The 26,626-nt window shown below is 40.6% G+C and overlaps 1 protein-coding gene across 1 annotated transcript; it reads left to right on the top strand.

The window, feature by feature from the left end:
- YWHAZ (tyrosine 3-monooxygenase/tryptophan 5-monooxygenase activation protein zeta) lies at positions 1–26,626 on the top strand. The gene is made up of 6 exons (XM_039548442.1): positions 1–111; positions 2,346–2,649; positions 17,678–17,801; positions 21,361–21,524; positions 21,614–21,709; positions 25,564–26,626. The coding sequence occupies exons 2-6, from the start codon at positions 2,356–2,358 to the stop codon at positions 25,621–25,623; spliced, it is 738 nt and encodes a 245-aa protein (XP_039404376.1). The 5' UTR covers positions 1–111; positions 2,346–2,355; the 3' UTR covers positions 25,624–26,626.

Raw genomic sequence — 26,626 nt, 5'->3', positions numbered from 1 at the left:
GGAGGGAGGGAGCGAGGCTGCAGCGCCGCGAGCGCCAGAACCGCACAGTCCGCGCCGGCCGCCCGCCCGCACCGACGCACCCGCGCCTGCCCGCCCGCCCGCCGCGCACAGGTAACGGGGCCGCCGCCCGGGACCGGCCCCCCCATCCCCGCACACGGCAGGTCGGGAGCACTGAGCGGGGCGGCCGGCGGGCAGCGCCCAGCCCGCCCTGCTCCCCCCGGGGCGGCTCCGCGGGGAGAGAGCGGGACGCGGGGGCCGCTCCGCGGGGCGGCGGGGGCTCTTCTCCTCCGGGGATAGGAGGGAAAAAGGGGGGAGCACCGGCGGAGGGGCAGCAGGTGAAGGCGACCCCGCGGGCAGGGGAGCGTCGCCCCCGCCGGGCGGGGGCCGGGGCGCGGGCGGCGGGCGCTGCCGGGTGTGGTCTGCCGCCGGGCGCGGAAGAGTCGCGGCGGCGGCCGCCCCTCGGCCGCGCTCGCTTCCCTCCCTCCGCCCAGGCCCCCCCCCAACCCCCCCTTCCGCCGCCCAGGCCCCCCTGCCTCCGCCCATCCTCCCCGCCCCGGCCGAGGGGTCCGGGCGGGAGCGGCGGCTCCCCCGGGACTGGAGGGGGCTCCTCCTCCTCCGCTCCCCCTCCCCCGCGCTGAGTCCCCCGGGGATGGGCCCGCGGGCTTTCCCTCGGCCGAGGCGGGGACGCGGCATCCTCCCCCGGGGGCGCTGGGCGGAGGGGAGCGGGATCGGGGCGGGCCGGGCTCCGGCGCCCACCCGCCGTGACAAAGGCGGCGGGCGCGGCGCTCGGTGTCCCCGCGGCGGGCGCGGCGCGGGGAGGGAGGGAGGAGCGGCCGCAGCGCCCCGGGGCCGCCCGCCCGCCCCGCCCTTCGCTCCGCCCGCCCCCGGGCCTCTCCATTTTCTGCTGTCACCGCGCTCGCCGTGCCGGAGCCGCGGCAGCGCCCAGCCCGCGGGGGCGGCGGGCGGCCCGCCCGCCCGAGGATGCTGCCTCCCGGGGATGCTGCCGCGGCAGCCTGCGGTGCCCCGAGGACTAGCGGCGGGGCCGGCGTTCTGACCACGTTTCCCCGGTCATGCCGAGTGGTAAATAACCACCGCCGAACGCTTGCTTTAAAATGGCTCCTTAACCCCGCCGCGCGCGGTGCGGGCAAGTTCTTAAACGCGCGTCTGCAAACAAACGCCGGGTTTGTGCCCCTCTGTTGGGGACCGGAGCTATTAAAAGTTGTAGTCACCTGGAATGTTAGAATGTGCTTAATTTATTCCCAAAGACGGAACATAGCCCTGCCATTGTTTCTCCTAACATCACATGAAAGGACAAAAGTCAGAGTGGTTAAAAATTAAGGTGCTTGGTGGGCATGTGTGGAACATACATAAATATATAAAGCATTCATGACTAAAATTGGTTCATGCTTTAATAATCTTGTCAAACTTTAAAGGATAATGTATCCTAGTTCCTCCAAATGATCACGTTAGGATACACGGAAGGATGGGGGGTGAGGGGCAAGTATTTTTTCCTCCTGTACGAAAATAAATTTCTCAATACCTCTGCTCAGCAGAGCTTGATTTTTTATGTTCTTTAAGTGCTGATAAGACAGATTATGAAGCATCTCAGCCAGGTTGTGCTATCTGAAATACTGATGTTGAAGTAATGTTTTTAAGTAGTAAAATTTTCTTTTGTCTCTCAAAGCACAGCCTGTCGGGCAGAGCAGCAATACCTGACACACAACATCCCATAATGGGGATTTCCATTTTGGGAAAGGGAGTTAGCACTGTGGGAAGGTGTACAACTTGTGATTTAGATATTTGTTGCATTCTGACTTTTTAACATCCATTGTGGGTTTTCATCTGCAGATCTGTATGTGAAGTACTTCTGCATGTAACTGTATGATTCTGTTAAGGCTCAGAATGCTGCTTGGTATTGTTTGTCCAGCCTTTATTTGGTTGTCTCTTTTGAAAGCTTACTACTGGGTATTTTCTTTGTTAGTTTTTTTACACTGATAATGTAGTCTTATGAAAGAGTGGTGGCAAAGAATTGGGATCATTTTTGTGCATAAGATAGAAATTATTTTGTTTCAGTTCACCTTTGGATGCTTTTTTTGTGTTTATTGAAATAACATACTTTTAAAAGTTAACAGTTTTTCAGGAGGAAGCAGTGGCTTTAACTCTTTACTCCATGTGTCCACGTGTTTGAGCATCAAGTGCTGTTAGTATGCCTTTGTTCTGGATTTCAGTTGTACCTCTTACAGTTCCAAACTACTTAGAGAATACAGGTTGCTCTGCTTATGAAGTTAAAACACCTTTGTCCTTGACCAATGTCTGAATAATGCCTCACTATTTTTCCTCTTTAGAAATATCAACATGGATAAAAATGAGCTGGTGCAGAAGGCCAAACTGGCTGAGCAGGCTGAAAGATATGATGACATGGCAAGTTGCATGAAATCTGTGACTGAGCAAGGAGCTGAGTTGTCCAACGAAGAGAGAAATCTTCTCTCTGTTGCCTATAAAAATGTTGTAGGAGCCCGTAGGTCATCTTGGAGAGTCGTCTCAAGTATTGAACAAAAGACGGAAGGAGCTGAGAAAAAACAGCAGATGGCTCGAGAATACAGAGAGAAAATTGAGACTGAGCTAAGAGACATCTGCAATGATGTGCTGGTGAGAAATAATGAAACTGTTGATCCATTTTTACTTACAGTTGCAGAGTAAATGGTACTGGGCCCTCTGGGACTATTTCTAGTCTGTCAGTAAAGCTGTGGCCGCCTTTGCTATTTCTGATGATAAGGTTTAAAAAATGTCTGAATTTTTCTTTCCCTGTAATGTGCTGATTATTTATATACAGATTATAGTTACGAATGCTAATAAATTTGGAGACATGTAGAAACATTATTGTACATAAAGTAATAGTTATGAAGGGTCAACGTATTTCCCTGAGACTGAACTGTATACAGGTTTAGTTTGAGGGTTTCTCCTCCCCCAGTGCCCTTCCCTCTTAATGCGATATTTGTATCCTAGATCTCTTTGCAACTTTAATATGCTGCTGTAATTGTAAGAGGTAGTTCTTACTCTACGGAAATTGTGCCCCTCCCTGGGTAAGATGATGTAATGTTAGTTATGACTCAGCTGTGCAGAAAATTGCCTGCGGGAAGAGGCAGTAGAAATGCTGTGATACCCGCTTAAACTTAAAATTTTTAGTAGCAAACTAAAAGGGTGTTCAAGTTAGGCATTTTCTGAGACTTGTAGTTACATTAAAATGTGCATGTACACAGCAGGCAACGCTGTATTTTCCCTGGGAGTCTGGTTTATGAAATCCAAGCCTCTTCCAAATGCTTATTCCAGATTGTCAGGTTTTTTCAACTGCACATGCCTGTGGTGCTTCAATGAGCACACGAGGAGCAGCTGTTCAGTCCTGCGACCACTTGAGAGGTAGAGGTTAATGTCAGCAATAGAGTTGTCCACTGCACTGTGGACCCTGCTGGTGCGTCATCCCATATGTGACCAGGGATCAACTGCAGGTGACAGAATGACATGCGACATGCGGGAGGTGTTAAATAGCTACATTTGTGCCTGAAGATCTGATACCAAATGAAAATTTAAGCTCAATGAGTAGCGTAAATTTTGCTTGATGTGTGAGATAACTAAATGATATGGGTGATGATAGCTTCTAGAAGACTGGTTTTCCAAGGGTTTGTAAGAGTCAGCATGAATAACTGAGTCTTGGCTTCCAGTTCAGGCTGGCCGCTATGGTTATTGTAACACACACAATTTTGTATGTTTTGTTGTCTTGTGTAAGGATAGCTCTTTAACTTCCACTATGAAAATGGAAATGCAGAACTTATCATAGGAAAGAACTGATGTACTGCTACTTGTGTTGTAAAGTGGTGGCTCATCTATTCAAGCCAAGGAAATGAGGATCCAAATCTGGCATTCTAATTGGTTGTTATTTCTTTCTTTGTTTTATTAATGGGAAAGTCAGGCTGGGGGTGGACGCTTTCAGTTGAGAGTGATCTGAAATTCTTTTGTAAGCTGCGTTTTGATTTAAGAAATTATTTTAATTAAATCTGGATTTAGAAACCTTAGAAGAATTTAGTGTTTGCAATTAATTTTTTGCCTGATGATGGAAACAGGCTAAGGTAAAGCTAGCTTTTATTGTGCATGCTAAATACAAAAATTAAAACAAAACCCAGCTTTTGAGTTTGCTGCAGCAACTAGAGTGCCTGGGAGGGGAGGAATATGGGTGGAGAGTCTTGTTAAATCTTCTGAATCTCAAAATGGACTTGAATTTCTTTGTGTTAATGAGACATACATTATTCAAAGAAGTTATTGTTCTCTGACATGTTACTATTTTTAAGAAGCTAATGACTAATTTTTAACACTGCCAGTCCAGTTTTTCTTAATATGTTAAGGAAAAATTACTGTCCAGAAGAAACAATGCCTTAGGCAGTGATTAGCAGTAAAAAACCTACTTTTTTGACTTAAAAAGAAAAAAATGAAAACTTTTGTATTCAAAGGATAGGATTTAAAAATACTTTCAAATGACATGTGCTACCTTTGATGTTGCCAATTCCACTGAAGAATTAGATTTATATTTAAAAACATACTCTTGTTTTCTTTCTTGAAGGATCCTATTCATGTATGTTCTTACTCACCCAGAAACGTGGCTGACTATTGCTTTATCTGACATCCACTTCTCTTTAACAGAAAAAAAAAGAACTGTGGTAACATGTAGTTGTTTATTATGAACAGAAGTCTGCACAGTGCTACATGCAAATATAGAACTAGGGTTTGGGTTTAGTTTTTGGGGTTCTTTTCAGAAGATCTCTGTAATTTTTATGCAACATAATCTAGTCTATAACTGTTTGCGGATGTGAAAAAGCGAGGCTTACCAAACCTTAATTGGTGTGAGGTATGCCACTGATTAATAAGACCTAAAGTGTTAAACTTTGAAAGCTTTTAGTTATGAGCCTTATCAGTTAAGAGTACAAAAGCAGCTCAGCAACTTTTGTATCTTTTATTGAGTCTGTGGCTCTGTTTGAGCTGTTGTTGTGTCTTCAGTTGTCTGCTAGTGTCTTAAGTAATATTTAATGCCCAGGGGTGTTACATCACAGCTGAGTATGCCTGCTGTCCTAACTTCAGTGTTGAAGGGAGGAAAGCAATTTAGAGAACGTGTTTGTGACTACAGAAGAGTGTGGCCAAAGCTGGCTCCTCTGCAGCTTCCCGCTCTCTTCCCTCATCTGTTGGAATGAAATCTAGTGTTCTGGAAGAAATAGCTCCTCTAATCCTGTAGATACCGAGTATACTAAGTTCTTCCTGGACTTTGTTTCTATCTCTTCTACTAATTTTCAGAGAGAATAGGAGCAATTAATGATGAAGTTCTTTCTTGCTTCATCCCTATTGGGCCCAATGATAAAATTTTTGATAGTTATGTGGTCAGGTCCAAATGTTTCTTTCTCTCCTTTACACTGACCTTGCAATGGGGAAAGACAGTATCTGCATCCTTGCTACTTCCTGAATCCTTTTTTCTTGAACCTGCCATGGAGTACCTCTGCAACTCTACGAAGAGTTGAACTCATCCTCTTGTTTGCTGCAGCCTCAGAGTGCTTCTGTACAAAGAAGAGACACCTAAAATATCTTGTTCCAGCACCAGTTCTGTCATATATGCATTTAAGTATATTAAAGTGTAATGTAACCAGCTCTAGTTTGGAGTTGGTCTGGTAGTGCTGGTAAACATCAAGTAATTGTGACACATTGAGTGTAGTACAAGCTCCTTGCACTGTGGCAATGAAGACTGTATTTCCAAATTCTTCAATAGTAATACAGTCTGTGTGACACTGTGTGTAAGGAAGTACATTGCTATACTTGAGCATCTGAAAAGTGCTTGAGTATTATAGAAAATTTCCAATTGATACAGGAAATTAAGCTTTTAGTTAAGTACTTTTCCTCATGTTAGCTAACTGTGTGCTTCACGTCCTGTTTCAGTTTTTATAGTAGAAAGGAGGGTCTGTCTAAAGTACCAGTATAATGATCTGTTACAATCTTTTGTCATTTCCACAATAAAAATTGTTATTAATGTAACAGGTGTGGATTTTCTTTAAACTGCTTTTTGCCTTTAGTAGACAAATGAGCTGTAACTGAAGTGGTTCAGATTAAATCTGCAGTAAGCTGAATTTTTTAGCTAACAAGGGTTCTGAAACACAGAAGAATGGAGAGGTCTTTGAATAGCTAACTCCCTGCACTGCTTGTATGTTAAAAGTTCTCAGGAGCTCTGGTAGCTTTCAGGTAGACTCTGACATGAGCTAAATGTAAACTAGTAACTGAAAACATGACTGGCTGTCTTCACATTAGTATGAATGTAATTCCAGACAGTTGCACTCTCTTCCCTAGGCTGGCACATACTGCGGCAGTCCCTGCATGCCCCCCAAGTGCACAGTATGGGGCAGTTCCCATGTTCTTGCCCGATGCCCAGTCTTCTGGGTGATGTTGCTTCCCCCTCCAAGTTCCACCACAGAAATACCCTAAGTAAAACTCTTCTCTGGCAGCGCCCAAGCACCCTTTCACTGTTTCTTTGCCTTTGTAGTTGTTAAGGTCTGGAGAACTTCCGCAAACCTTGGCTCCCCTTCAGCCTTCTGGAGTTACTGTTGCACATAGGTGCTACTCATCACTTTTTCCTCACTCCTTTCTTGCCAGAAAAGCAGCAGGTTAATGGTGTTGTTCAGGACCTTCCAATAAGATGAATTGTTTGCTTTCTTCACTACATTATTTCTTCCTAATTTCACGCTCAGAAGCAGAAGATGGTACTCCTTGTGTGCTCATACTTGAGATTTCCTTGCACTTCTTATGGATGCTTCACTTTTTAGAAGTGGTAGTTGCGAGAACAGAAGGTTCAGTTACCTCTCAGATTAGTGAATTTAGGTTTGCATTTCATTTTTATGTATATTGTTGAGAGGGGGAGTAGAATGTTTAGTAACCTGTCATGGGGCTGCAGTTCACTGGGGTAAGGGAGTGTAGTTCCATTCCGAATGCATCTAAATGGCTTTTTAAAGAACATACCACAGAATTAATGCCTATTGCCATCGTTCTCAAATTACTGTGGAACTATTTTCTCATTGCCTGCAAACATCTAATAGGTTACTATGTTAACTTCTATAAAACCTGTCTAATAATTCTTAATGACAGGGTTAGGAAATTTAGTCTTCTTTCCTACAAGAAGCCATATGCTTTTTGACTTGCACATGTGTGAATTGTCTTCTTAAAACTCAGCCACTGTATGCTCAGTGTGTCCTCCTGATGGATAAAGAGCACAGCTAACCTGTAGTCTGACAATACCATACAACCTTGCTATGATGATATCTGATACAGAAAATTCAGTCTTCCGACTGAAAATCACTACCTTAAGTTCTGTGACCCCTTCAGGCTTGCTTAATGGTTTTTTTTTTTTTTTTTTAACTGCACTTTGTCTTTGAGATGTGTCATTTTTTTCAGAAAAAAAGGGGAGGCATTTATTGAACCTTATATTTGCAAAAATGTCTGTTACAGAAGGGGATGGTTAATGTGTTGAAATCCAGGAGTTAGGTGCCCAAAATAATTGAGGTTGGAAGGGAGGACAGATCTGGTTTGATCACTTTGCTCAAGGCCTTGTCAGTCAAATTTTTATTATCTTTAAGCGTGGAGATTCCACAGCTTCTCTGGGCAGCCTGTCTTAATATTTGTTCACTTTTATTGTTAAAGAATACTTGCATGTAATCAGAGCTTCTCATGTTCCAGCTTGTCTGCTGCCTCTTGTCATGTCATTGTAGACCTCACGAAAGAGTCTTGGCTCCATCTTCTCTAGGCAGCTATATGCAGCAGTAAGATCTGCTGGTCTTCTCCAGCCTGAAGAAAGCCATCTCTCTCAGCCTTGCCTTGTACCTCATGTGCTCAGCCCCATAGCCCCTTCAGTGTATCTGTGTCTTCCTTGTGCTGCGGAGCTCAAACCTGGGTGTAGAACTCAAGATGTCATCTCAAGTTGTTAGAATTTGCATTAAAAGATGTCAATTGATAACGTGTGTTAGTGGCATATGTGAAAATACTATGTGAGTACTCTGGTTCGCAAATGCTTCTCTGAATGAACTTTTATATATTGCAGAGCAAAATGTAGCCAGGGCTTGCTAAGGGTGGTTATAATTTAAGCTTTTGATTAACTCTCCAAGTCTGGCTTTTTCAGTAAGGGTTTGGTTGGTACAATTGCTCACATATACTGAAGGTAGGAAGCAGAGGCAATTTGTATCAACCTCATTATTTCACTTACTTGCCTGATTGTAGCTGCACCCTTTCGGGTTTGGGGGGTTTTTTTGGCTGTTGGTTTTTTATTTTGGTTTGGATTGTTGGTTTGGTTTTTGTTAGGGTTTTTTTTTTTGCTTTCCTGTAGTGAAAGCAGTACCTAAGCTGGAGTAATTTCCTTTACTTTTTTAAGCAATTAGACTGTTGTAGAACTGTTGAATCTTTGATAATTAAAACATCCTTCATGGATCAGTTTAAATATGAGATTACTTGTGTTGTTTTTAATTTATTCTAATTGTAGCAAGAAGGGCATCCATAATGTTGACATGTATGTTTAATGCTCCCATTAATCATAAAATCAGCTAAGGTGCTCTGCATAAATGCATGTACTTCTTATATTAACTGTGCATGCACATGTGTATACACGTATGTACATGTATCTACATCCTCTTGCATTTATTGGAAGTAGAAGAAACCTTTATTATAACCACTAGCCCACTGTACTAATTTCATTTGGCAATAATGTTTAATAATTGGCTTTGATTTACAGTAGAAAGGTACAGAGTGCTTATACTGTTCAAAAGTATCCAAGTGACAACTTGCTTTATTTGACAGCAACCTTGTTATGTACCTGCTGCTGACCTGCAGTTCTAAACAGCAAAATAAAGTAAGTTGATCAGTTTAGTCACCTGTGACAGATAACTCTTCATCTTTGTGCTGCTGAAGAAAGAACTTCATTGCATGTACTTGAAATTTTGTGAAGCTGCTAGGTGTATTTGTTTCACTGGTTGGTTGCTTAGAAGTCTTAAGAGCAGAAACACTGCATTGTTAATATATCAGCTTCTCCTTGTGCCTGTGGAAGCTGTAAGTGGTAGAAACATAAAATTTAGAGTGTGAACAGTGTTAGTGTATTATCTCTGCACATCTGTATGATCAAATACTGCACTATCTCTGGTTTTATCTAGAAACTTCAGTCTCATTGCCGTGCACATGACAGAAGTGCATTTCTGAAACAGGTTCTCAAATGCTTCACTTACTCTTTGCTGTGGGCAGACACCAGCTCCTGCCTCTGAAGCTGATTGTCCATTCAGGCAGTAGTTGACTACCATTTTGAAATAGTTTGAGAAAGCTTGTGGTATTAAAGTTGATGGAAGAGAATTAAGTTTGTGATTATTTCTTAAACTTTTTTTTTACTGAATGTCAATCTTGTGCAGTGGATTATTTTTCTTGAAATCTGACAGAAGATTGGCAATGCCTCTTCAAAGGAGAAGTAATAATAAGTCATTTTCTGCTGAGACCAACAGTAAATTCTTAAATTTTTTTATCAGATAAAATATGTTGGACTTAATGATCTCAGAGGTCTTTTCCAGCCTACTTGATTCTTTGATTCAATGAGGCAGAGAAAAGTTGTCAGTTGGTTTTTGTTGGTGGTGCATTTTTTTCTGGGTGTTACCCTTTGTGGTTATTTTACAAAGGATTTAACAAAGGTAATCTGATCTTTTAACGGGTCATTGTCTCCTAGTGCAGAATAGGTTTACATTGCTAAAATGGCATTTTTCCTAATAAAATGTTTTTATTAACACTGTGCTATAGTGAACCCCTAGTCGATCCACATTCTGCTTCAGGAAGTTTCAAATCTGCTCAGAGTGCAAGTTGCTAAAGATAAATGGCTCCTGCTTCTATTTCTGATCAAGGATAAAATACATCATATTTATGGGGAGTTTTATTGTATTTGTTTAGACACCGAAACTGTAGAGTCTTAAGACAGCTTAAGAGGTGTTCTGGTTTGGAGTACAGCTACAATAGCTGTAGTTGAGACCTACCGTCTGAGCAGAAATTCTCACCCAACTCAGTTGGTTTCAGTTTTTTATTATCTCAAATTTCTCAGAGGATGAAAAGAAAACTCTTTCTGAAAAGAGTAATGATCGATGTATCTGGTACCATTTAATTTTGATGCAAGTCCCCAGTTTTCAAGAAGCAGTTTAATGAGGTGATGATGAAAAAAAAAGGGCCCAGGTAAAAATTGCATATTGACTTTGATCGTCAGTGAAAACTGTTTATTAGCATCTATAGCTATGCCTCAAAAAAATTCAAGACTTCAATCCTAATGTTTTTCTGTTAAGTGTCTTTATAGCTGCTGCCTTTCATATGAGTTTCCTCAGAGTGGGTCACTAAACTGGAGAGGTGTTTTTGCCTGTGCTTCAGAATTTGGTTCCTTTACCATCATGTCTGTTATGCATGCTTTGGTAAAAAACAGTAATGATTGGCATAAAACACATGAGCAGTCTTTTGAATTCTCTCAAAAGAGCATATCCTGATACAAGGCACACTTGCCTCCCTTGCCATAAATACTAATTGGAAAGCAAAATTGTAGAAGAAACTAGCTAGTAAAGGATATGGTAGTCTTAATTTGAGGAAGGCAGCTCTGCAAAGGGAGCTACATGTATGGCTGTAAAAGTGTGAACTGAGATGCTGTTCCTCGTTGCCTCAGGTGCTGTCCTTTTCTTTTTTTGCTGACCAGTGGTGTGTCCATGCCAAGTAGCCTGTATGCATTTTTGTGCATACACCTACTTCTTACTGACTGGTGTCTATCCCTCAGCATATGTCTCATCATGAAGATGATTTTTCAGGGTGTCCTACTTCTTCCATGTTTCCTTTGCCTGCCCATACGTGAGGCTGCTTTTGTTCTCTTTTCTAAGGAAACACATTTAGACTGGTTTAGTAGTATTTTTATGTATAAACTAAGATTTCTTGCCATTTTTTCTGTCATATGGGAGTCTCTTCTGTCCATTAGTCCTTTAAGATCTTTTTTTCAGTTACCCTCTTACTACTCAGACTTCATTTCCTCTATTTTCTTTTATAGATCTTCACCAGACTGACTACAGCAAAACTGCTAATCAAGTGTACCTTTCTCCTGCTCTTAGCAATTACACGTGTCCCTATGCGCTTCACATCTGCCACTGTTGCATAAATGCTGCAAATTACTCTGCAGTCAAATTCTTCCCCCCCCCTTGAAGGTTCTTTGTCCTAAATTCTGAATTCCTCCCCTCCTGAGGGTCATGCTTCTCACCTCATCTCTTCCAGCCATCCTTGTCACCTTTCTCAAACTTCTGCTGCTCTTTCTGTGGGCAGCCAATTTGATGGGAAGAAAGAATAACTGGTACTGAGGACAAGCAGCAGGCTGGTTTCCTTCTTCAGCTGATGCTTTAGCAGAGATCTCCAGTGCCTCAGCAGCCACTAATAATGACAGCTTTTCTTGTATTCCTGTTCTGGTGGGCAAATGAGTAGAGAGTGTTCTGTAGCTAACTTTAAACTGTAGCTTCACTTTTGATTGGAGTAGAAGGCTGACAACAGTCCTTTTGGTTTTCCCACAAGAGGGTTGGAGGTCACCCATGAGGCAGCAGTTGCAGAGCCCAAACTCTGGGCAGAACTGTAATCAGGAGCAGCATAGTAAGCCTAAACAGGGTCAAAACAGGGTTTGGGAAGGGATTGTCTAAAAATATTCCTCTTAAAAATGCAAATATTCATCACTTTTCTCCAACAATTCAGATGGATGCGTGTAAATAAAATGACTGGCCACGAATGGTTTAATTAAACCGTTTGTAGTGTGTGTGCCAATCTGTGCAGTGCAGCTAATTGCATGAGTTGTTTTATAGCTCATAACTTGCCTAATCCTTGTGTGGAAAACATTTATGCAAAATCACTTGCTAGCTTCTAATGGGAGTTGATAGGTGTCTTTTCTTTTTTTTAATGAAACTGAGAAGTAAATTAAAGACAAAAGTGGCACTCTTATGTACAGGTAGGCAGGTATCTACAGCTTCTCTTCTGGTGCATTGTGGGTATTAAGGTTATTTTGATGTAATGGGAGTTGGAACAATGTGTGGAATGTGGACAAGAAGCCTGTTAAAAGGTTATTACCTTCATAGAAACTACACCTGGCTCAGGAAGTCCCTGGACATTGATGGAGGCTAAGAGAAGCATGACACTTTCTTGCTTTGTTCATGTGTTTTTCTAGTGGCATCCTCTTTTGGGCAGTGTTGCAGTGAGGTTAGTAGACAGAGGAGTCCCGTCAGCCAGTATGATCCCTCTTGTGTTCTTATAATGTCTTGGAGAAAGATAGTGGAATGCTGATTCCATCATGAAAATACCAGGCTCTTGTCATTAAATTTTAGGCTGAGCTTAAAAAAAAATACCCTTTTTTTCATGAATTTAAAAAGCAAAGAGTTCTTCCATGTCATCTTCATCCCTATGTCATACACCATAGATGGGTGACAAGTGAGTTGAAGTTCAGCTAGTACTCTTGTGTAATTTATTCTCAAAATTAGAAAAAAATGTCATAACTATTGTCAGGTGTCTTTTGATACTGCATGAAAACAAAAAGCCTGTTTATTTATTAAGCAAAAAGTCAGGTTATCTCAGAGGAGAACAGATACTATTTGAATTACCTAAAGTTTATCAGTGTATTCTTTTGGAGTTTTGCCATTCTGCACCTTGGTTCTTTTGTGCAAGAATAGTATCTTTTTATTTCTCCAATAGTTCTAATGTTTTTACTCAACTAGATATCTTAATAATTTTTTTGTATTTAAAAATAAGGCTTCTTGTTCTCAGTACTTTACCCTATGTATTATCCACTAATTTCTACTTCATTTTTCTAGAATCTGACTCTTATTTTCTTGCTTGTCAGGAGGGAAATACATAAATAGAAAATCGATTTGTTGTTGCAATTGTCTCTAGTGCTTTTATAATTATCTAAAGTTTCTAGGCAATAACATGTACTGAGACGAAGCCTTTAATAAAGGGAAATAAGCACTGAACTAGAAGCAACAAGGCAAAACTGAGCACTAAAATAAAATTAATTTAATGCTCTTAAGGTGGATTTGGGAATAGATTTCTGGCCGATGCAAGATGCAAATGCTTTTAAAACAAGAGTAGTTTTAAGCTTCAAGTGTCAGGAAAGGACTCTTCAAGTCTTTGTGTTGGTTTCCTGTCTTCAACTGCAGTCCTCACCACAGTTTGACTAATGAAGCATGTCCACTTGCAGTAAGAAGTAGACAGGCTTTTTGGAGAGGGTTGGCTATTGGGAGTTTTTTTGTTACTACTTGTTAGGCTTCTTTCATATTCCTGAGTAAGTCTGGTAACTCTGAACCTTTCAGACTTTATCTTGCAAAACCGCAGGAAAAGGTACATAGAGCCTTTCATCGAAATGGGCTTAAAATGTGTTGTGCTTCATGTTGCCACTTGTTGACTGTATCCTGTTCAGGCAGTAGAATGTGTGAAAGAATGAAGAAAGTCAATCTCTTTCCAGTTTAGTGCTTAAAATAAGCCAGAATTGAAGTTCACCATTAGAATAATTCAAGTTGTGTGCAGACAGCTTCTGGTGCGTCTGTGGAGACAAAGACTTTTCTCTAGTACGTACATGCTGGGGATGAGGGAATGTACCAAATCTTATCAATGGTATGTGTGAGCACAGCTGACATCTCCCAAGTCTGAACATGTTTGTTTGCCAGTCCAGAGAACCAGAAAGCTGTTGACTTAGTCATAACCAGAATTGCAGGTGTGAAGTGTTGAAGCCTGATCTTTGAACAGCCAGCATATTAGTAAGAGTTGATACTCAGATTTAGTACATCCTTTCAAAAAAAAAAGTAATTCCCATTAAATCTTTCTGAAAAGACTTACAAAAAGTGCTAGGAGCACTTGTACAAGCTGTTACAGGTTTGGGCCAAAAAGTACTTTAAAATGCTGCTGCATCTGCCTGGTTGACTACAATGGTATGGTTTGTTTCACAGCAGTTAGACTCTTGCTGTCAAATTAAAAGCTCTTGACAATTACTGCTGTGTCCTTGGGGGGTTTCAAGGGTAGGGAGTGGTCGTTAAGTTTTGTTTGGAAAACTCTTCCTACCAGATGCTGATCAAGATGCTGTAATTAACTGCTCATGTATTAGCATATATGAAAACTGGATGAGAGTTTTGCGTGATAGCAGGAACATCATGAACAAGCATGAGACCTTAACTATATCTAATGTAGCTATAATATACATGGGCTGTATGGGCTGCAGTTGTCAGGGCGTTGCAGTGGTGCAGATCACACAAACTCAGTAAATACAGATCACTTACTGATCCAGTCTTGGTCTAGCTGCTACCACTTCAGTGGCCTGTATGGTGATCAGCTCTATACTGATAAACACTGCCCTATCAACTGGTAAAGGAGAGGGAAGGTGGGCATGTATTGCTGGTACTGCTGAAGCTTTGGACAAACCTATGAACAGGACTTAAATATCAAGATATTCTTCCTTGTGGGAAAAATTGTATCCTCCAGAGACACTTTGCAGTTAAAGCTATTAAAAAAAATCCACAAGATAAACAGTATTCCCCATAAGCTGATGTGTTGGCAAATAACAAATTGTTAGATTTGTTGTGCTTTTGATTCTGCTATCTTCCATAATTGACCTTTTAAAGGTTAGTAGTTCCATTGGTCTTACCTGTCTGGCTTTCTGTAGCCACACCACCTCCATGCAGGTTGTGCTTTCACAGCCACTTTCTAGGATAAAAGAATGTACTCTGAATCTTCAGCTAACTTTAAAGGAGTGGTCTCTGTCTACTTATGCCAGTAAAAGAAAATAGATCCTGAAATAAATGGACTAATACAAACAGAAAAAACCGAATTTATAAAACTAAACAAATAATAGGGTAGAGGTCTCCTTTCAGTCGTTCCACATGCTAGCTTTTAAATGTTCATCTGCTTACAGGTTTTATTGTTGCTATTTATTAAGTATTTGGCATAAATAAAATTCTTCCACAGATAGTGGCACACCAGTCCTACGTGTTGTTTGTATAGAATAGACTCTTTCATCCAAATATGAGTAAGCGCCCAGTGCAGTTTGATATTCTATGAATAGCTGTTCAAAGGAATTTTCTCAGTTCATCAGTCTTTGAAATTTGACATGGCTGTAGAACTTTTTCCAGTACAAGATTTACAGTGTTCAAGCTCCTGTTGTCCTGCTAGTATTGGTCTGTTTAAGAAGACAATGAGTAGTCTTTCCTACTATCTGTCTGCCGGTGCAATTCACCCATTTAGTTTGCAAACAACTTCACCTGGTTTGTGATCTAAGTGAAGTTTAAATCTTGGAGCTTGGTCGCTGCTGTGGGAGTGAGTAGAGCTGTATGTTTTAATCAGATGACTTACAATACAGATGAGGAATAATTTCTGTTTCTGGAATCACTGAAAATATTTTGGTCTTGCCAATTAATGGAGGAGGCAGAAGGAGGGCAGCTTGGTGCCAGAAGGGTAGGTGCAGACTGACACACCTGGCTTAATTGAAGTCTCACAGAGAAAAACTAATAAGGAGCTCATTCTCAGTAGCTGGTAACCTTCAGTTGTAACTGGAGTTTCTTGGGACTCAAGAAAACGTCATAGTTACAAAGCTCGAAGCTCTCTAATGGTGAGGACAGAGCATGTGAGTAGTTACAGAGAGCTGAGGGGTGTGACCCATAAACCTGCCAGCCTCCTGCTACATCCCAGCCTCACTGGGGCAGAGATGGCTCTGAACCCTTCTCCTGGTGTGGTGGGATGCCTTCAGATGGGTGCCTTTGGCATGAGGCAGCTCGGCAGCCCGTTTGACTGTCTCCAAAGAAAATACTATTGCTTCTGACTGGCTTGTGTTGAGTTCCTTCTGTTGCCAAAGAACTGTCTCTGCTGTCATTTGGATGGGAAGCAAGGACATGCAGTATTTTTCAGTGTCTCCCTGCGTGGTTATAAAATGAAGTTATATACCAAGCCCCATAGTACTGGAAAGGCCTAATATTATAGATGAACGAATAAATCCACTACATTAAAGCCACTAAAGAAAGTCTACTTACAGGTTTTTATCTCATTGTAGCATAGGCACAGCTGACCTTGTCTGACTTTGGTTTCTGTCAGCCTGATGTCTTTATTGTCTGTATGGTGAGATAGAAATGATGAGAGAGATGGGTCACTCCATTTTGAGCAATTTCACACAACTTTGAGTCTACCAATAAATATTCATTATTAGCATTAGTACCAAATTAGCACTGCTTTGATTAAAGAAAAAAGCAACCAAAACAAAAACCAACACCAGATTTGCTCTTCTTGCTCTTGCTATGAATTAGTTTTCTGTAGCTTAACAGTTGGCCTGTTAAGCAGAGCAGGTGTACCACAGGTGCCCATGTCACAGTGCAGTAGTTGCAGCGTACCGTATCCAGGGTATGCCTATCCCAAGAGTATGTCCTGTGAGACATTCATTTAACCTTCTGGATGGCCTTGAGAGGAAAGTACTGTAAAGCAGCCATCATTCTGTAAGTTGGAACTAAATTAGTTTGTCCATTTCTGTGGTATCATTGGAAATACAAGCTAAAAAACTGAAGCAAAACTGCAATGTCAGTCATCTAATCTACAGGGGAAAAAAAAGATGGCCAAAAATTTGTACTAAAATTTCATTTAAAAAATTATTTTCTGCATAGCCTTCACCAAGTATATGTAACAGCCTCTGATTAAATTCTGACTATTCAGGCATGCTGTACCTTTTTTGACTTTTAAATAACTGGCTTTTCTTACAAAGTCTGACTTCAAGCACTCAACATCACAAAGTTTGACAAGCTTGTACCTTAATTTGACTAAATGTGTTGGAGATAGTGATTTTTTTTTTTTTTTTCATCACAATAGAACTCTTGCTAAATTATGTGACTGCCTCAGCTGGGAACTATGCTATAGTTAGAATAATCTAGAAAAACCTGGTCTTAACTGTCAGCCCATGGGGAGTATTTGGTGGAGTGACTCCAGAGAGCTACCTTTGCTTTGGAAGATAGAGGAAACACCTATTCGGGCAGCACATAAAGTCAGATAGAGGTGCTACAGAGCTGAATGTCAGATTGTTAGCTGTCTGGAAGATCGTACAAGAATCCAGGTTCACCTTGTGGTTTCTTGCTGGTGATGCCAGTAGAGCATTCAAGTTAATGGGAACTGGGCTAAGGAGGCTTATTTATTGCCTGTGTTTGTAAAATAATTGAGTCTCTGATTTGGCAACTGATGTATCAAATGCTTTTATTGTATTTTGTGGATGGAGACTTTCTTCCATGATATACCCTCTGCCCAGAATCTTTGGACTGTCTTATTTTTGCCATGGTTCTGTATAATGGCTTGTAGAATGCCATCCTTTGGTCATATTCATCTGCTAAATTGACACAGCCTCCTTCTCCCTGTCAAGGCACACAATGCAGCATTCCTTTTATATCTAGAATCGGAATCCAGAACACGTTCTGTAGCTGACTGTGTTATGTAGGATGTGAAGAAAATAAGCAAAAAGTGAAGCTGTCTTGACTTTGAAATAAATTGAAGTATAATTGAATTGTTGGTTCAGCATGCTGTAAAAGTATGTATGTTCAAAACACTGTGTTCTTTGTTTCCCTTTTAGTCTCTGTTGGAAAAGTTCTTGATCCCTAATGCTTCGCAAGCAGAAAGTAAAGTTTTCTATTTGAAAATGAAAGGAGACTACTACCGTTACTTGGCTGAGGTTGCTGCTGGAGATGACAAGAAAGGTATTGTATGTCAGCTCGTGGATGGACATTGTCCAATTAGATTGCCTTCGGTGGGGCAGCGACATAACTCTAATTTTAGAGTATTTCTGATTTGGATGTAAATTTCTTTAGTAATAGGCTTCCTGTTTTCTGAAGGAAAATTATGCATAAATTGTTGGCTTTCAGATGAGTTACAAAAATTTCCATGTACATGCCGATGGAACCGTGAAACAGGTGTTGAGTCACAAAAGGTTGAAATCATCTCCAACTTCTGCATGCATGTACCTGGTTTATCACTGAAGTACAGGTTTATGCATTTCTTGTCTGTCTGAATGTTAGGGGTTTTACTTCCTTGTAGTCTTGTAGCTTTCTGAAGACTTACTCTTGCCATTTTTCCTGCATTTCTACAGAATATAAGAAGTCTGCATAGGTTCAGTGAGCAAACAGACTAGAAACGACCTGGGGGTTGTTTCTCCTGGAGGAGAAAAGGTTTAATAAAATTAATCTTACTGTTAGGAAAATTTCTTCTGTAACCATGGTTGTTCAATGTCCAAATGTCTTCTATCTCCTCAAGTTTCTTACATTTTCATGTAAGCAGCTTGTTACAATTGCAGGTAAGTTGCCTTCACTTAAATTTAGTTAGAAAAGTTAATATGAGGTACTTAACATTTTGGGTTCCTTACCTGCTGTATTTGGAGACACCCTAACAGCATTGCTGCCTCCATGCAGAGTCACCTTCAGTTCAGAGCAATACATTAGCTGAGATCCAGCTTGCAGCAAACAGTGCCAGGCTGTTTCCTGGAGCCACTTCAGGGCTGCTGGCAGCATGCCCTGGGGAGCAGCACACTTCAGCACAGAGCCAGCCTGGTATGTCAGACTCACATGGGCTGCCCTGAGCCTGCAGGAATTTGGGATGCGTGGGAGCGTGCGGACAGTCTGAGCCCACGGAGGTGGCACCCTCGGGGGTGTGGGCGCTGAGCTGTGCAGCGGGCGCTCGGCACCGCTCTGCCCTTGGCAGCACCCGCTCGGCTCCTTGCAGAGCTCCTGGGCACCTGCAGCCCCTGTGGCTCGTGCTGCTCTCAAGCTAATAAACCCCCCAGTATGGCACAGAACGATTTTGGTGGGAGTTCAGAGACCAGATTGAGTTTGGTATAGAGGTGAAACAGATGTGGAATAATTTCGAGGGGATAGATGTGTCTGCTTTGTGGCATATGTGTTATATCCACGTTAACACAGTGAAGCCCAGTTTCCCCAGCATGCTGGATAATAGAGAGTTACACAAAGATCCTAAGGCTTAGTACAGAAGGCTCAATTTGATTTCTGATGTTTACTGACCCAGTCTTGGTAACTGCAGAACTGTATGTGTTAGCAGTACTTTAGATCTGTTATAGAGAGTTACCATGTTTTCCTTTGGTAATTTTAGTGATCTCTATTCACATGCATAGGAGGTAAAATATTTTGAATCCCGGAGTTTCTTATTCTGTTGAGGATTAAGTTACAGGCTCTAAAATTAGACTGTGAAAATCTTTGTTTAAAGTGCTTTTAAAGTTTATTTTTATTTTACCCAGTCTCCTGGTGGAGCAGCTTTTGGTGGGTTTCCATTTTTTCAATTTATCCCCCACCTCCAGTGTTTCATGTCACAGGCTTTTCCTGTATGTTGTCTGTGACCTTGAAGAAGAGCAGTCAATAATTATTATTTAGGAAAGAATGGCTGTTGAGTTGGACACTATTCTTCCAGCCTTTTGCAGTAAATACAGCAACAATATAAAGCTCCCAACTCTAGGAATTGGATTTTTGTTTATTTTATCAAATGAGGCTTCCTTATGGCAGTCTAGCAGACAGGAATGTCAAGCAGGTACCTTACTCTTATTTTATCCTTGAACTTTGGAGCTGCACTTTCTAAAGATTTCAAGGTTAAAAACTTTTATACTCTGTGGCTGATTTAAAAATTAACAGAATACATCAAATTATGCATTAAGTGCTCCGAATCATTGCTCAAAAGGTAACTGTTTTCTCAAATAAGGAGAAAAAAATACGCTTTTTGTTTTGAAATTATGTTAAAGAAAAATTACTAAAAAATAAAACTCTCAGCTTCATTCCCTGAAGTTATTTGTTTTTCATTCTTGTTTTGACTTTTATAAACAGCACCATTTTCTAAGGCTTTTCCATTATGAGAAGACTTAAACATTTCTCAAAATTTCTAAATGTAACTTGCAGTAAACTTAGTTCTTCTAAACTGTAATGTACTAACATCTGGTAATTTTCAAGATATTAGGGCAGCTGTCTGATCTGAAGCATTCCATTATTAGTGATGAATGTAGAGAGGACAGTGCTGATGAACTGTGCACTGAGTGTCCTCACTCTTCCATGTGGAAGAGAACAATATGATGCTTTAATTTTTGTGAGTATCTAAGGGTGAACAAACTGATTGCATAAACATCCTGAGTATTGATATTTAGTTGTTTCCACTCTTGGAGTCTGAAAACTCCTTACTTAAATACTGCTGTATTTTCGAGTCCTTAGCCTTAAAATTCCTTTCTTTGTTTTTGAATACATGTGACTGCACTCTTGCAGACATCATGCTGGATGCCTTTCTGGTTTGATCCAGAAGTGGTAGGATTGAAGACCTTTTGCATCTGAATTGAATGACTTTCTGCCCACCTTTTTCTCAGATGCTGGTGGGGAGCTGAGGAGCAAGGGCCCCTTTGTGCTCAGCATCCAGAGCCTCCCTGGCCCCTGCAGCTTGTGGGCTGTGTTGGGCCTGATGTCTGACTTGTGCAGGCAGAACCTGCTCTAAGTTCAGGTGCCTTCAGTGAGGAAAGAAACTGCTGAGCTCTTCAATCTTCATATACACAGTGTAGTTTCTGCTTTTTGCCAAGTGTTTATAACTTGTACGACTGAATCAATTAAGGGTGACAAGAGATTCATCTCTAAAAGAAAGGAGCCAAATTATTAATTTTTCTCCCTTGGAAGTTTATAGGCTCTAGAACTTTTAAGTTAGGTAAAAATGCTTTTCATATCTGCATTGGAAATAGAACTATGTTGGAAGCTTTTAAAAATATGTATTTAATTTGAGTTGAAGTATGCCACACTATCTTTGCCAAGCAGTTTGAATGGAGACTCACAGATGACTGTTACTGGAAGGGTTCAGCATGACAGGCAAAGGTCATCGGTGTTTCCTGTGACTAAAATGTGGATCTCTAATGCATTGCAGTGTTTAAAGACATTGAAATTGTGGTAGTGTGTCAAGTAGATGGTGGGTTTTACCTTCAGTGCTACAAAACTGCTGCAAACATTTGTAAATAAAAGTAGCCACAGGAAGAGAAGAGACAGTCAGGAAAGACTCAAACCTGCGATTTGGTCAGTAACAACTTCCCTCTTTTTTAGTAAATTGAAAATGTAATTTAATATAATCTCCATTAAATAGTGACTTGTTAGGTAAAGTGCTCATTCACAGGTGTTCACTCCTGACATGGTTTCTTCATGCAAGCATGAACACAGTCCTGATTGTGTGTCTGGATACAGTGTGTGAATTACTTACTTGTTGTGGGTTTTGTTTGTATTTGTTTTTTTCCCTAAGGGATAGTGGAGCAATCACAACAGGCATATCAAGAAGCTTTTGAAATCAGTAAAAAGGAGATGCAACCAACACATCCCATCAGATTAGGCCTGGCTCTGAACTTCTCTGTGTTTTATTATGAGATTCTCAATTCCCCGGAGAAAGCCTGTTCCCTTGCAAAAACGGTAAGTCAAAGAGGGGGAAATTCCGTTTAAATTATTTGCATAACCTTTTGTCACATGGCTAATGGAGTTGTTTGTTTTTATAACACTAGGCTTTTGATGAAGCAATTGCTGAACTTGATACATTAAGTGAAGAGTCATACAAAGACAGCACGCTAATAATGCAGTTACTGAGAGACAACTTGACAGTGAGTATCATCAAAGTTTGCATATAGGCGACAGGATTGGTCTTCCTGGCACTCTGAGTTGTCCTTTTTGTTCCTGGCCGTGGAGCTGTTCTGTCACTTAGGAACAGGTCTACAGTACGTCATTCTTCTGAGCTAAATCTTTCTCCTGCCTACTTTTTTTTTTTTTTTTGTCTGCATGCTAATTAACATTTTCTGACAGATGACAAATGAACCACATTTTTCAGGTTATTTTATTCAAGGAATCTAGCATGTTTAAATGATGCAGTCTGGACTGTGACTAGCAAACCTACTACACAATGTTAAACAGCATTTGAGAATAGTTGCATTTCCCTCTTTAAACCTTATGTCAAATTTCATATAGCTTATTCTGTGTGAATACATCTGCGAGGAAGAGATTCTGCATGAAAACTGGAAACAAAGCTAGCAGCTAGCAAGCCCATTTAAGCACCTGTTGTTTGCAGGTTTTAATTTTGGTAAAACTGAAGTGGAAATCAGTGCTAGCCAGGCTATTTCCATCGCAGTTGTAAAACAACTGTCTTAATTCTTTTTTTTTTTTTTTTCCCCTTGATCTCACAGCTGTCTTTGGTGTAAGTTGTCAGAATAATCAAAATCTTCATCTTGCGTGCGGATTTTTTTAACCTACTTTGAACTTTAAAACTGGGAAAGATAAACATCTAAAGCAAATGAAATTAAATGTAAGCAAACATGCAATTGTGTGATTAATGGCTTAGTTCACTCCTTGGTCTGTAGGGAGAAGAGCTGCAAGCAAGAAATGAAAAATAAGAAGCACCTCTTGTCACATGTAGCCCCTTGTTAACACTTTGTGCATCTAATATCAGAGACCTTTGCAAAATAAATGCACTGCTTTAAAAGTAACTGCAAGTAGAATTGTACAGTTGCATAAAATTGGAGTTGCCATACTTCTTGCTTTTGTGTCTAACATTTAATTTCTCTCTTTTGGAGCCTTTTCCACTGGAATGACATTGCTGCAAAAACTACTTGTAATTTTTCCATTTGTTGCTTACAAAACAAATTGAAGTGATTTCTCAACCTCTGTATTGGAGACAGATACAGGGTTGGTATCACTCTCAACGTCTGTGTGTACTGTCCTCTTGAGTGGGATTGCTCAAGAGCTGCCCTCTGAATGAGTGGTTTTGAAACAGAGAATAGAAGCTGACTTCAATTGCTGGCTTCCCAGTAAAAATAATGTAAAGCTTGTCATAGCAGTTGGAAAGCAAATTGTTTCGCACAAGCAAAAGTTGGCCTGAGCTACCATAGTGTGTGAATTAGGGTAGTAGGCCTGATAATTGATGAGAACTTTCCATTATAAGGGAGAAAGCTGTAAACAGATGCAAGATTCCATATTCTTGAATGAATGATGTGTCTTGCCGTGAATGCTTAGTGTGATCTGTACGAGTGCATTGATTCCATGTTTATCCGCAACTTCTTGAGGTAGAAAATAACTTTTGATATGTGTGTGACTGACAAAAGACTACAGTGAATTTCATAAATGTAAAAAAGGTCTGTTTTGCCAGTTATGCAAGTTGTGCAGGCTGGTGCACAGCTGAGGTAGGTGGGCTTTAGACAGTGATTCAGAATGTTGATCAGTTCTGTGCAGGAGCACTTTCCTCAGTTGTTGGTTCTGTTTTGCCTTGAATCTTGTATGGCTGAAGAAGTCTGTGTTCATTCTCAGTGGGGACTGAAGGCAGAGGAGTGTTCAGAGGGCTGTCTAACATACCATCAACATCTGTTTTACTGGAATTGCTAGGTTGTTTCTTTGCTCTGTTATGAAATTGTTTTGTTTCCTTTTATTAAATAAAAGGCATCCCTTCTTCTTAAGCAGTTCCCCCCCTCCCACCAGCAGATTTGTTAAACTGATCTCAGTACCTCAATTGGTAAAATTGGTAATGCCCCTTTCATAGCACTCAGGCCTTTTATCTTAATGAATGTGTATGTTTAGATTGGACATGAGGAAAATTTTCATCACTAAAAGAGTTGTCAAGCATTGTAACAGGCAGCCCAGGGAAGTGATTGAGTCACTGCACCTGGAGGTATTTAATTTGTGTAGATGTGGTATTTGGGGACATGGTGGACTTGGCAGTGTTAATGGTTGGACTTGATGTTGAAGGTCTTTTCCATCTTAAATGACTCTGTGGCTGTATTCTGGGGGTGATGATTTAGGATAGAAACCTCTGATAGAATTCTGATAAAACTGTTCTTACTAACTCTTCCTTACAAGAATAGCACTGAAATTGAGACTAATGTGGTAATATAATAATGTAGTAAAGATCACAGTGCAGGTCTAGAAACAGACTACTGGTGTGCAGTTGTCTCCAGTAAAATAACTTGTTGCTTAATGCCTTCAGCAAGGAAGATTAAGTGCAGATACCGTGCATTATGTTCAGAACAATAACAAGGCTACTGGTCTTGTGCAGGTTTCACTATTGCCTTCTGCTCCTGAAAGGATGAAAAGTTCCTGATGATGGATTTTAAAAATAAAGGCATTCTGTGAGAGTTCAGTGGTATAGCACTCTACGTGGAGAGAATTAGTTAGTTTTATGTTTTACCACCTTATACTACGGAGTGTGAATGATTCATTTAATGCTTCTCTAACTCCATAAAGTGAGAGATGACAAATCATTCTGGACTGGTAATAGTTTGGAAGTAGCCAGCATGGAGATACTTGGTTCACAAAATAATTTCTTGGCCCTGGCTGTTGCTCTGGAACTGATGCTTAGTTTCCTTAGCTGGTACTTAATCTTGATATGTGGCTCCTTAGTATGATTTTATGGAGCTGAAAATAACATTTTGTGCATAGTGCACGCTTAGCCTGATGTTCTTCCCTCCTGGCCCTGCCTGCCAAGTTGGCAGCTCCGTGTTCTGAAAGTTGCTAAAGAGGAGCACAACTAACTGAACAGAGCCAAGGGATAGAGATTTTGGTGAAATATTTTGGGGTTTAAAAAACAGAAAAAACCTTCAGATGCCTGTTGTGAAGAAAAGGTAATGTTTGCTATAGCATTGGGTGTGGAGAGATACCTTTACTGGAGCTCTCCTTCAGAAAGGCATGTGAAACTTGCTTGAGGAGAAACAAATTGCTGTTAGTTCCTGATTCTCAATTATCTGTTCTGTAGATCTGATTCTTGCCTGCTTGTTAGTTGTGTATTACTCAGCCTCGTGGGTAAGAGACGGGTATTTGTTGGAACCCTGGGTTGAGAAAATTTAGGTTTATGGGATATAGTAATATAGATGTAACAAGATGGAGGATTTTGGGTGTAGGTTAGTTCCTCTTCTTTCTTCTTCCTTCTTCTTCACAAGTTTGGGTGATCTGGTATTGGTTCAAAAAAACCCCAGTGCAGAACATGAATGATTGGTTATTAGATTATAAGTAAAAATAAATTAGTTGGTATTCTATAATTGGGTAGCTTGGGCTTTAAAAGGCCTTGGAAGGTAGAACTCGAGGGCCATTGCCACCTTGTCAACTTAAAGGCACATTCCATGCAGCTGTACCACAGATAAGAAATAATAAACATCTGAGTCAGAAGAAGAGCTCAACATCTCCTGTGTTTTAATCCGAACTCTGAGTAAAAGAACTCAAAGAAGAAAGGAATGGAAACAGACAATTTAAACTTACTCATTAAATGCAGTGTAGGGTTGGGTCACCTAAAGCTGAATTTCCATTTTGTCATAGCCAAGAAATAGATTCATGTTACTGTGTGCTTTTTCTTCACAGTGCTTAGTAGGACCTCTTAGAAGTTATTATTAAGACATAGGCCTTCTTTCTAAAAATTACTTACTAATTATCAGTAATAAGTGTATAATAATGTACCTGTTACTCTGTTTCCTTTGCTAAACAGTTGTGGACATCGGATACCCAAGGAGATGAAGCCGAAGCAGGAGAAGGAGGGGAGAATTAACCAGCCTTCCAACTTCCGTCTGCCTCATTCTGAAATTTAAACAGTAGACCATTTGTCATCCATGCTGTCCCACAAATAGTTTTTGTTTACGATTTGACAGGTTTATGTTACTTCTATTTGGATTTCTATATTTCCCATGTGGTTTTGTTTAATATTAGGGGAATAGAGCCAGTTAACATTTGGGGAATTTATCTGTTTTCATCTGAGGTGGCCAATATAGGGTTGTGAAATTTTTATACAAGTTTTACATGTTTGGCATAGTACTTTTGGTACATTGTGGCTTCCCACAGGGCCAGTGTTAAAACAGCTTTCTATGTCAGGCAAAGATGACTGCTTGCATATTGGTCTGTCATGATGGAAAAAAGGGATAATCAATGTTGCAGCCACAGGTGTAGTTAGTATGAATATCCAAGCTGGAGCACACATGGCTGCAAATAAACTGATGTCCCATAGATATTGCATGTCACGTGAACATGTGACATCTGTGGAATATTCCAATCAAGTGTACATCTTTGATTGCAGCTGAAGTGTTCCTTAAGACAGTTTGATAACCCAGTCAACTTTCTCTAGAGAAGGACAGAGAAACGGTTCACATTCCATTATTTGTAAAGTTACCTGCTGTTGCTTTCATTATTTTTGCTACACATTTTATTTGTATTTAAATGGTTTAAGCAACCTAAGAACAAATGTACAAGTAAAGATGCAGTAAAAAATGAATTGCTTGATATTCATAATGACACTGTATATCGAGCACAGCAGTAAAACAAAAACCCATGTATTTAACTTTTTTAGGTTTTTTGCTTTTGTGATTTTTTTTTTTTTGATACTTGCCTAACATGCATGTGCTGTAAAAATAGTTAACAGGGAAATAACTTGAGATGATGGCTAGCTTTGTTTAATGTCTTACGAAATTTTCATGAACAATCCAAGCATAACTGTTCAGAACATGTGTATTAAGTTGATGTAAGTGGAATAAAAGTTTTATGAATGGACTTTTCAACTA

The sequence above is a fragment of the Corvus cornix genome, chromosome 2 (genome assembly GCF_000738735.6).
Source record: "Corvus cornix cornix isolate S_Up_H32 chromosome 2, ASM73873v5, whole genome shotgun sequence".
NCBI classification, from domain to species: Eukaryota; Metazoa; Chordata; class Aves; order Passeriformes; family Corvidae; genus Corvus; species Corvus cornix.
This window is presented reverse-complemented; position numbering and strand designations above follow the sequence as displayed.

Excerpts from the sequence above, each read along its gene's own strand:
- YWHAZ (XM_039548442.1), top strand. The coding sequence starts at position 2,356 with ATGGATAAAAATGAGCTGGTGCAGAAGGCCAAACTGGCTGAGCAGGCT. Across the intron at positions 2,650-17,677 it reads ACATCTGCAATGATGTGCTG|TCTCTGTTGGAAAAGTTCTT; the intron begins GTGAGAAATAAT and ends TTTCCCTTTTAG. Across the intron at positions 21,710-25,563 it reads TACTGAGAGACAACTTGACA|TTGTGGACATCGGATACCCA; the intron begins GTGAGTATCATC and ends TTTGCTAAACAG.